Raw genomic sequence first — 12,469 nt, 5'->3', positions numbered from 1 at the left:
TCAATGAGACATCAAGTTACAGTGTCGGACAAAACAATAAGACCACCAGCCATTTTTCATACAAAATTGCCAAGTTTGACGATGTGATGCTTGGTTTCTAGTGAATCGATTTGGCTGAAATTTTGGCAGTCGCCATGGAGATGCGTGAATTTCGATTTGTATTTAATTGATTCAGTTCTGTTCACTACATTCAAAGTTACAGATATACGAAACGACAAAATAATAGGACCATTTTCAGATCGCCATGATCAAAGGATATATGAGAGTATCTGATACTTGATGATTGATAAACAAGTACTAAAATTAAGGATGCCGTTCAAATTTGGGGACATTTTTATTGATTTGACAACAAATAACCATCATGAAATTCTGGTGTTAGAATTTTGTCGCACCGTATATCTGTAACTTTGGAAGTAGTGAACAGAGCTCAATCAATTTGGAACAAATCAAAATTCCAATAACTCCAAGTCGGCTGTCAAAATTTCAGCCAAATTGGATTACTAAAAACCGAGTACCATATCGTCAAACTTGGCCATTTTGTATGAAATAGGACCGGTGGTCTTATTGTTTTGTCCGACACTGTAGTCTTCTGTTTTTCCACGTTTTGATGCTCATTTCAGTTTATTTTATTTTTTAAATCTGAGATCAACCAACCAACCTAATATACCAATAAAACAACTTTGAGAATTTAATATTCAGTTAACAGTACCTATACACATACAGCAATATTTGTAAAGATACATATATCAACATAATAAAAACGACAATGGAAACACCCTTGTGTATTTCAAATACAGCACATAAGAAGCTGTCCCTTTATCATTCAATTCTATCTGCTATCTTGAATTTTTGATGACGATCCTTCATCATCCTTCCAAGTCTTCCAAGTACTTCTTCAGGAAAGCCTTCAAGCAATACCCCAAAGATTTCTTCTGCAATTCCTTCAAGGACTCTTTCACACGTTAACTCCAAGGATTTGTTCGAAAATTGTTCCAAGGGTTCGAGAAATTCTCCTGAACTTTAAAAATTCCTAAGGATAGCTCAGAAGTTTCATCATTGATTTTTTTAGGAAATGCCCAATTCTTACCTCATAAATTTTCCAAGGAATTCATAAGAAGTTTTCTAAAGATTTCTTTAAAATTCTTCAACAGATTCTGCCAGAAATCAATTAATAATTTTAAAGGTATTCTTAATCAATTCCTTCAACGAATTCATTGGAAAATCTTTCGAACATTGTATCAAGAACTCATTTTAAATATTCTTCCAGGTTAATATGAAGCAATTATTTCAGAGATATCTTCATAATTTTTTAAGATTCATTCTATGATATTCAAATATATCTACATAGATTCTTTTGAATATTTTCCCGAGTATTAATCGACGGCAGTGGATCGTGTGGACAAAATGGATAAATATGTAGGGTTTTTGACCCCATTCCCGGCACTACAGGTAAACGATGTGCTAAAAACCATTATTAACAAATAAAAATGTCCACCCAAACGGCACCCAGCATTCGAATGATATACTGTTCTAGTATCTTCTCTGAAAATTTGAAAATGTTTCATCGAGGGGAACTAAAGTTTTTGTGATTTGAAGATTTTGAGCCACGGTGTGCCTGAAACCGCTATTAACAAATAAAAATATACACCATATTGACACCCGGCTTTTGAAAGACATACTGTTTTAGCATCACCTCAGAAAATTTGAAAAAGTTTCATCGATGGAATCGAAATTGTTTACTGTTTGAAGATTTTCCTCTATTTTCATAGAATTAGCTTATATATGGCAATAATCATTTGCTCTTCAAATCATTAACAAATATTATTAAGTTTCACACACATCAGATACAACATTCAAACAACTTCTCTCTGGAAATTTCACAATTTTTCATTGAAACGATCGCAAATTTCAGTGGTTTGAAAATATATGATATGATAAAGTATATTGAAAATGTAGTAACTTCATAGAATATTAGGGGGATTCACTTAACAGCGTAAACTGATTAAACTGATCAAACGTCGCGAGCACCAAGGCAGTCTTTGATTATTTCATTCGCAAAATCATGAAACATTTCAAATAAGCAGAAAATTATGGCTTACGCAGCAATTTAATCTGTTTAGTGAGTACCCCTATTATTTCAATTTCACGTGTTAATCATTCTTCGCCAGGGATGGAAACACTCACTTGCAAAGAGTTACACTCACTTGCTATTTTCTCAGCCCAAAAGCGTGCAATCAAAAAACGATGTATGGACGACTTTTACCTTGTAGTTTTATCTAAAATAGGAATGGCTCAAAATCTTCAAATCACAAAAACTTTAGTTTCCTTCGATGAAACATTTTCAAATTTTCAGAGGAGCTAGAATAATATATCTTTCGAACGCTGGGTGCCATTATGGTGGACATTTTTATTTGTTAATAACGGTTGTTGGCACACTGTATGTGTATTACCTAAATTCAAATTAAACGGCTGTTTTCATCCACTTCTTCCATCTGAATCAGATACCTTATTGCATGAACTTGTTGTTAACAGCAGGCCTGCTAAATATCAGTCTCAATGCCAGTTTTTCAGCCGAAAATAAATGACTGCGGCGATCGTTTTCAGTTCCTCGATGTGATGACTGACAGAGTCTGAGAGCTTCATTCGTGAGTGACCCACCAAGTTTAATTCCCAATCATCCACACACTGACACTACTCATGCTGACAAGCCATTCGTCTCAAGCGGGGGCTTGTGAGAGTGAATGCCCTATATGTTACCACGGGTGAAAACACTCAACTACAGAACATTGAATGGAATTTTAGCCCTGTCAGCCCTCGCTTTCAGCACGTTGCGTGCGAGTGTGAGTACCTTTTTCATTTCGCTACCGTGTTGCTGATTGGAAAACAACAATGACATGCAAACCAAAATAGAGAAAATGAAAAAAAAGCAAAATATCGCTATCATAAAGGCCTGTCGAAAAATTGCAGCCCTGGTTAACAGTGATCGTTGTGAAGATTTTCTACCGGAAAGTTGATTTTGAACGAGTTTACTGCACCTAATCCAGCGCCAACTCCCGGCATCAGTGCCGAGCTTCCAGCAAAATCAAATGGGAATCACTTCGGCACACATCTTTGTGCTGACTAGACTGATTAGAGCAACGACGGACGGTGTTCAAAACTGCGTAAGGGTTTCGGATGAACTATCCAGTTCATTCGTATCTCGCCGTGGACTGCGACAAGTTGATGGACTCTCATGCCTAGTCTTCAACATCGCTCTGGAAGGTGTGATGCGACGAGCCGGGCTCAACAGTCGGGGAACGATTTTGACAAAATCCGGTCAATTTGTGTGCTTTGCGGACGACATTGACATTATTGTCAGAACATTTGGAACGGTGGCAGAGCTGAACACCCGCCTGAAACGCGAAGTAGCAAAGGTCGGACTGGTAGTAAATTCCAATAACAAAGTACATGCTGGCTGGTAGGTGGAGCCGAACACGACCGGATCCGTTTGGTTAGTAATGTTACGATTGACGGGGATACTTTCGAGGTGGTGGAGGAATTCGTCTACCTCGGATCCTTACTGACGGCTGACAACAACGTACGAAGGCGCATCATCAGTGGAAGTTGAGCCTACTACGGGCTCCAGAAGAAACTGCGGTCGAAAAAGATTCACCCACGCACCAAATGCACCATGTACAAAACGCTAATAAGACCGGTGGTCCTCTACGGGCACGAGACATGGACCATGCTCGAGAAGGACCTGCAATCACTCGGAGTTTTCGAGCGACGCGTGCTAAGGTGAAGCGTGACTTGGCGAGCATTGGGCGCGACCGAGGATGAAGAACAGCAGCCACAAACCGAGTATTGTGGCGTACTATAGTTGATTGTGTCTTGTCTTAATGATGTTGAACAAATAACTTGATCACTTGACCGCGTAAACTGATTAAACTGATAAAACGTCGCGATCACCAAGGGAATCTGTGATTATTTCATTCGCAAAATCATGAAAAATTTCAAATAAGCAGAAAATCATGGCTTAAGTAGCAATTTAATCTGCTTAGTGAGTAACCCTGTATGTATGTACCCATCTTTGTGCTAGCGAAGTGCACTCGTCTGCGCGTAATAGTAGTTTGAAGCACTTGTGCGGCTTCAGAGTGAAGTGTAGCTCATTTACTGAATCCCGTTGCGGAAATGGTGTGGGAGATGATTACCCACGGAAGTGCGTTTGGAAAATATGCGGCAAGTAATGTTTTGATTTGTTTTGCTGTGAGGTGCCGGAAATTGACGCGGGTGCCCAAGTACTTCGAAACCCTAAGTGATTCGCTTCTGCTTTGTCTGTACGAGGACGGAGAAAATAAGGAATGCCGGAAATGCTCAACGAGAAATTCTCTAGATTTGGCGAACCAGCTTGACTTGAACAAGCTGTACACACGGCAGCCAGTAATCATAAAGCTGGAAACGCAGAAGAAGTAGGAGAGCAGAGAACAAGATCGAACGATACTTCAAGGGTTGTTTAGCTGGATACATCGAAAGCAAGTGAGAATCGTGATTCGACTGCGCCTACTGCTCCAGGAACAACCGTGGATATGCAACAACAGCAATTACGAGATGAACTAGCTCTCCATATGACCACAGCAGTCACGCAGTTCTGGAAGACAGACATATAACCCGGTATGTACCGAATACCAAAGCTGCAGAATTCATATCCGTTAACAAGTGCAGTAAGCATCCTATACCAAGATATTTTGCCACATGTACTTGGAGGCCGTACAGAACCTCGATAAGCTGCAGTTCACTGTGTATTCGGTTGCGGTGGCTGTTGTGAAGACGCGGGGATTACGGATACGCCTGCAAGGAGACGGTAAAGGTCGCACACGCCCCAGCATACAAAAACCCGCTTGAATGCAACGTTTGGAGAACCGGATCGTTACATTGCGGACCAAGCAGGAGAATTAATCATCAAAGCCAACGAACTGGCCTGATTGGAAAAGACCGGATGTTTAACATTCATGAAAGGGAGTTCTGCAACTGCATTCGAAAGGACAAGCCTGATTATGGACAAGGCCTTTCGGAGATTGGCGACGTCACACAGTTCTGGGCGAAATCTATGGGAGAACTCTGTCCAGCACAGCGACGATGGCATGTGGTTGGCAGTAGAAGAGTGATAGTGTAATGGAGTTGGAGAGATAACCGCGGTCGTAGTAACCGCCCAGCATATACGTGAGTCTACCGGTATACAAGAAATTGGGCTGCACTAGGACTCGATTGAGTGCACAAGTTTGGTATAAAAAATCTCACGGTGATTCATGGGCGGATGGCGGAATGCTTCAACATGGTGCTAGAAGACCCCACGTAGTACCAGAGCTCATTACCAGGGGTCGCTTATCTTCTGCCGAAGAACCAAAACCCAGATGATCCAGCAAAGTACAGACCAGTATCGTGCCTTTCAAGTCTGTACGAAATGTTGTCGTCGGTAATAACAAGGAGGGTACAAGCTCATTGCGATGCCAACAACGTGATCGCCGAGGAACAAAAAGGGTGTCGCAAGAACACGCAAGGCAGCCAAAATCAGGTCATCATAGATGCAGTCATTGTGGGTCAAGCCACCGAATAGCAGAGGAACCTGAGCATTGCGTACCTCGACTACAAGAAGGCGTACGATTCAGTACCGAATTCGTACCTTCTTAAGGTACTGCAGTTGTACAAGGTAGACGGGAACGTCATCAGGTTGATGCAACACGCTATGGGGATGTGGAGCACGTCCCTACAAATTACCGACGGAACAGCTGTGTTGCAGTCCAGAACTCTCAGCATCAGGAGGGGGATATTTCAAGGCGATACCTTTAGTCCGCTATGGTTCTGCCTTGCGATGAACCCTCTCAGAAGAGTACTCAACCAATGCAATTATGGCTACCAACTGAAAACTGGGGGAAGTAGTACAAGAATAACCCACAACTTCTTTAAGGACGCCCTGAAGCTGTTTGCGGAATTAGTACAGAGGCTACATCGACTGTTGCAGCTTGGGACGGTGTTCAGCAACGACATCCGGATGGAGTTTGGAATTGACAAATGTCCGGTCAGTCCATCTTCGCCGGGGTCATGTAGTGGACGCCAGTTGTTTCCGCGTCAACGAACAGGAGGAGATTAGGAATATGGTTGAAGGCGAAGCGTACAAGTAGCTTAGTTTACTGCAACTTAGAGCTACAGCAATCAAGAAGAAACTGCAGGACAAGTTTTTGCATTGTGTCAACTGTGTTCTGAGAAGCTTTCTGTCAGCCGGTAACAAGGTGAAGGCGATGAACGTGATTGCTGTGCCCCTGTTGACCTACAGCTTTGAGGTGGTAAAGTGGACCAAGACTGACCTCGAGGCGTTAGAACGAGCAGTACGAGTGGCGTTCACCAAGCTCCGCATGCGCCATCCAAAGTCGTCCAACGAGAGAGTCACCCTGTCACGCACAGTAAGAGGGAGAGGCGTCACCAATATCCAGGCACTATGTGTCTCCCAGATCCAGCAGTTGCGAGCTTAATTCATAGAAAACCAGAACCGTCATGGAATGTATCGCACTGTATGTGAAGCTGACTACGGTTACAGCGCCCTGCATATGGCGTAGGAGGATTACCAGCTGAACTGCGACACCAAGATTGTTGACGAGATGATTGTAACGTAGAAGCAAAAGGAGTTGCATAGAATGCACCCCCTTCAACTGGAGTTCGAGCACATCGATAAAGCGGCGTCGAACGCGTGATAATGCAATAACATGTTTTGTTAGATCAATAACAACCTAATATAGGAAATTTGTGAACTTGTTATTGTTGTGTTATTTTTTTATCATATATTTGTACATTCTCTATAGTAGAATAATATCTAAACTTGTTCTACAACAAAATATATTATTGAAATGTCATTTTGTGGATACATCAGGCCAAATATGTTTAAAGGTACTATCTGCAGAAGAGAGGCTCTCTGTGGTTTCCCTCTCTTTCGTTAATATCTCAGCTGTTTATTTGTATTATGATTGTCTCCTTGCATTGAACGATGGTCAAAACAATCGTCTTTTGATTTGTACTGCATAAATAGTTGAAAAGTGTACCATTTTATTGCAATAATGGAAAGAGAAAGCGAACAAAGAGAGCCTCTCAAATGCAGATAGGACCTATTGAAATGTTTGGCCTGATATTTCAATAACTTGAACATAACAAAATAAGATTGCTCAACAAAACATGTTATTTAAAAGATATACAAACCATGATATAAAAACAAGCTATGTGATTTTGAAGTTATTAATTTGCTATTCTCCACAACTCGGGCAGGAAGTGCAATTCAGTAGGAGAAACGATCGAGCATGTTATTGCAGGCTGTTCAGTGTTAGCTGGATCTGCCTTCCTCGATCGTCGCAACGAAATTGCCAAGATTGTGCACCAACAGCTTGCTTTAAAGCACAACTTGGTCGACAGATTTGTACCCTACTACAAGTACCAGCCGGACCCGGTTGTCGAAAATAGTTGCATAAAGCTGTACTGGGATCGCGAGATCATTACAGACGTCCTCCTTCGTGTATCGCTGTACTGTTAGACCATAATGTCCAATCAACATTCTTCGGCAAGATAACCAAATACCACAACCTAACGAAGGAGCTGAAGCAGATGTGGAACCTGGAGGATGTCCGTGTAGTTCCGCTTGTCCTCTCGGCAACCCGAGTTGTCCCTCAATCTCTCCTAAGATCCCTATACGAGCTGGAATTGAAGATGGAGTGGAAGAGAATCCTGAAGGTGGTGATTATTCGAGCCTGTAGTAGGGGAACACAGCCCAAAATGCCAAGATGGGGTAAAATGGCCCAACTCATAAAATCATTCCTCGATGTGATTTGACCATAACTATCGGTGAATGGTGTCAAGATATGTTTACATAAAACATTCTTCTAGAAGCTAGGCCGCCATACCCATGGAAAATCTTTCGATTTCCCAATGAAAACTATCAACTTCCGGTTTTTCGTACTTGCAATTAAGGTTTTCTGGTGATTTTATTACCAGCCGAGTGTTTCCAAGCAGATTGAGACACACATGGAGGCGCCTGGTTGTTGATGTCTACGATTTTCATGTTAGGGGTCATTCAAATATGACGACCATCGTTTAGCGGGGAGAGGGGTGACACTCCATGTATTGAGCATACGAAAATAGCGGACCAGAGGAGCAAAGGGAGTCAGACATGTCCGAAAAATGATGGACGTAATTTTTGAACGTTTTCATGAAGTGGCATCTTACCCCATGGCAAATGGTCGTTTTGCACCACTTCCGTTTTACGAACCAGTTTTTGAAATCGCTATAAATCGATGAAAATGCGTTAGTTTAGTGAAAATTTTTGCTGAAGTATCAAGCAAATATTGTCTAGTTGCTGTTACCACCTTGAAATCCTAACAAGTGAGGCTAATTATCATTGAAAACGACGAAAGCTTGAAAAATGGCATTTTACCCCACTTGACCCTATATTCAGGCGGTTCCTGAATCATCACAACTGACAGTACATCCGAAGCAGACTCATTCGGATATAAGCAAAACCGGCTAATGAGATCCACAGTGCCTAATCCCCTTGGGTATTCCGATTGCCTGGGGTAGATGAAAGTTTCCAGTAAATTTTCCAAAACTCTATAATTATTAGTATAATGATTATTATGATTTTATTATAGAGATTTTTGGCCCAAGGCTAGCATCCCTTATTTTCCATATCAAATGTTCCTCATCTTTTCAAACTCTTTAGTTCCTAGAAACCTGCTTTCCTTCATACATAAGTAACAGTTCCATGTTTAGATCAGGTCACAGAAGGGCAAGCGAAAAAGAAATCAATAATTGCCAGACATTTTTCCGCTCCCTCATCGCAGGATATGTGAGCAAACAAACGTTTGAACCCGGCAAAAAGGGAATCACAAGACTAAAAATACGTTCTACAATTTTCGGTTGTAACATATCCGTTAGACTAAGTGAATGAAACTGGACCCAAGTCAAACACTCAACTTTTGACAATCAATGACTACGGTTTCGTCGCGATTTGTTCTTCCAGAGCATAACAGTTACAAATCACAGAGCATGAATGGCATGAAACATAATCCGTTGGCGAAAATCATCAGCTGTGCTCAACTGGGCAAATAGTTATCAACGAACACGCATTATCGAGCATTTGAAAATCCCGTGAATCACTTTCCATTTGATTGACGACATTCGAATGGCAAATGAAGAGCGGTACGTTTGCTATTCTGAAGTAATCTGGTAGCCGAAGTCAGCAATCATTAGCTTTTATTGACCATATTTGCACACATTTGAAGAACCGGCAATATCTCCGGTTTTGGCTTTGCGTCTATACTGGCTGATGATCAACTATTTGCCGAAATTTGTCGACCTTCAGACGGGATCGACAATGACGAAGTTTTTTTTTTTGTTTCTTGATTAAAAACGTGGAACGGCGGTGCAGATGAAATCGTTAATATCTTCGGCAAACATTAGTTTATTTCCGTTTTCTGTTGACTCTCAATCGGCAGGTGTATGAGCAAACGTACACACAAAAAGGCAGACGAAATGTGGTGGCTTTATGAGATAGTGCGGTGGCACTGAGTTTGGCCGGGTATTACACGGGTTCAAGTTCAGGGAAAATGACGCAAATTGAACAGTTCCAAAGCTGAGATCAAAGAGATGTATTTGCGAATATTTAATTTCTTTAGATGGCTTGAAAGGCTTTGCGAAATCGATCAGAGCGGATAGGCAAATAATGCATTAGTTGGGCAACCAAATTTGGCGGTGTTTTTAATTGTAGTTTGATTAAATTTGTAAATCGGGTTGGAAACCAACAAACTACCGGAAGAAGAATAAAAGAATGGAGATTCATAAGAGCAAATTTCGATTCTTCCTAGATCGACCATGATATGAAATAAAACGAGTAGGCATCACATTTCAATGAATTTCAATAAGAGTTTATCTTTATTCAAAATTTTTTTTTTGTAAAAAATATTGGGGAACTTCTTTTGTAATTGGAATACATTCTTGGAAAGAACTGAATAAAATAATATTTGATTTTTATTATTATCAGAGATTTCCTGAGACTTCCTGACGACACAGAAAATTACGAAAGATATTGCAGAAATAACTCTAAAAGTGTTTACTAAGCTTCTTGTAGCTATTGTCTGCTTTTTAGTCTCTTTATTATTGTTTCTAGCAGATCATACTTAGTCATCATTGGAGGAAATCCTGGGGAAAAAACAAGAACTAGGAAAGATTGAAGATGCCGTTCATTTTCTGGATTTTATGTCTATGACACATTTTTTGTTACAGGTCGGACTCGATTATCCGGGGGTTCAATTAACCGGTGGCCCGATTATCCGGTGCTCGATTATCCGGCAAAAATGGCTCGATTATCCGGGGAAAAGTTTGTTTATGCTTTGTTTACAAGATTTAAGATTATAATATGTCAAAAAATGTGATGAACATCAGATACAACACCTGAAAATGGGATTTAGCCTATTTGGAAATTGTTTTTTTTTTCACATTTTTCGGGTAAAATTTCATTTTTAAAAAACATTGTTATAATAATACCTGACGTTAAGTTTAGGCACTACAACGTCATGTATGTTAGCTTCTACGTTTAACGAACAGTTTTTGATTGAAGAACATCAAAAATAAAAGAAAAGAAGCATGGCTCGATTATCCGGGGTGAAATAATTTGGAGTCACCTGGATAATCGAGTCCGACCTGTACTTCAATGATCCATTCGAAAACAATAATTTTACAATTTCTACTCTTCCACTTCCAGGTTAAAATATGGTTTCAAAATCGTCGCATGAAGTGGCGCAACTCCAAGGAACGTGAACTACTCGCCAGCGGTGGATCGCGTGACCAAACTCTTCCCAACAAGAACAACCCCAACCCGGACCTATCGGATGCCCGCACGGATCGCCCACAGTCTCTCTCGCCACCTGCTTCGCCACCCCCAACCATATCAGATCAACAGCTCCAGCATCCTCAGCAATCGCATTCTCCTCAGCAGCAGTCCCCATCGCCTCAATCCTCCAAACCACCTCTCCTAGTAGGCACAACACTCCCGAAAACATCCGCGTTGATCAACTTCAAGCCAAACTTCGAACTTTCCAAACCGCCAATCGAGGGAGGCGTTGAATTCAAGTACGAGTTCGATGACATCAGCGGTAACCCGGGCAACGCCCATCAACAACAGCAGCAGCAGCAACAACATTCGCGGCCGTCTTTGATGAACAGCTTCTATGCTAATGCCGATCGTGATCGTGAGCTTCTGCTGGCAGCCGGTGGAGGAGCAGCACCTTTCAACGCCCGTTCAAACAGTTGCTCATCCTCCGACAACATGTCGTCCGGGATGTACTACGATGAGTACGAGTCCAACTCGGATGATTCGGACGAGGAGATCAATGTCACGTGACCTGACAGCGAGCTAGAATCGGAATAAACACAGGCGTGGTGCGAGGAAATCCCAGTTTCAATCGATCATCTTTACCAGCTTAGCGAAAAGAGATTGAGTTGTTTACAGTCGCTCATTCCCATTTTAAGACAGAATAAACTTGTTAGCTATAAGATGACACCTAGAATATTAAGGCAAAACGATGTAAATTTGTACAAGCATCTCGAAACGGTTTTAAAGCAACCCTAAAACATTTAGCACATAGCCAAAGAAACGTGAAGTGATCCCGTAGGTACACTGACTGTAAATAGACACGCTCTGTAGCTACTCATTGAAGCATTTTCCAAAAAAATAAATCTATTAAACCAGTTCTGATCGTCTGCATAAGCTTATGGGGAGCTGGATGGCACTTCGTCATTCGAATATTTATTGTACATAATTTTGAGAATGATCATCAGTGTAACTAAATCTTATAATGTAAATCTTAAGCATATTTAATGGACCCGATCTAAAAGAAAGAAAAGTACTCAAGTTTAGAACTTTATCCGATTGTAGGTATGGAAGTCAAATAAATGTAATTCCAAAAAAAATTAAAAATGCATTTTTGTGTGTTCCTGGGGTTCACTTGTACCACAATCTATTTGCCATGTTTGGCAAGACTTTTCAAAAGAATGTTATTATTCGGTTTAAGGATTTATCAGTCACCAAGCAATAATCCTGGTGGTTCCAGAAATCGTTTTTGCTCTTCACAGCTTACTGGATGCATAATCTAATACTTATGACTAACATCTACTTTGCCATGCCCTTACTGCGTCAGTAGCGGTACTAAAAGTGGCAGAGAAGAGAATTGTCAGGCAAAAGAGGCACAAAACAAGCAACAAAGAAGGCGTGGCGATTACTCTATCCCAACTGGTAATAGGGCACTGCACTGTTTTGATTTTGTATGGGGTTTTGACGTTTCTTGGCCTTGTTGTTAACAAAATTTCTGTAAGAGTGAAAGAGAAGGGGAGAATTTCATGCAGTGCCCTATAGATAATGGCATGATCTCGAACATTTTTGTTGGATACAAAACGGAAG

The 12,469-nt window shown here is 41.0% G+C and overlaps 1 protein-coding gene across 1 annotated transcript in view; it reads left to right on the top strand.

Moving 5' to 3' along the window:
• The window catches only part of LOC109621687 (homeobox protein 5), a 99,552-nt gene extending 87,351 nt beyond the window's left edge, over positions 1 to 12,201 (top strand). Inside the window, exon 5 of the mRNA XM_029870291.2 lies at positions 10,775 to 12,201. Coding sequence (XP_029726151.1) covers positions 10,775 to 11,413 — 639 coding nt within the window. The 3' untranslated portion in view covers positions 11,414 to 12,201. The remainder of the gene's footprint in view (positions 1 to 10,774) is intronic.
• The last annotated feature ends 268 nt before the right edge of the window (positions 12,202 to 12,469 follow it).

The sequence above is a fragment of the Aedes albopictus genome, chromosome 2 (genome assembly GCF_035046485.1).
Source record: "Aedes albopictus strain Foshan chromosome 2, AalbF5, whole genome shotgun sequence".
NCBI lineage: Eukaryota > Metazoa > Arthropoda > Insecta > Diptera > Culicidae > Aedes > Aedes albopictus.
Note: the sequence above shows the minus strand (reverse complement) of the source record. Positions and strands in the feature narration are given on the sequence as shown.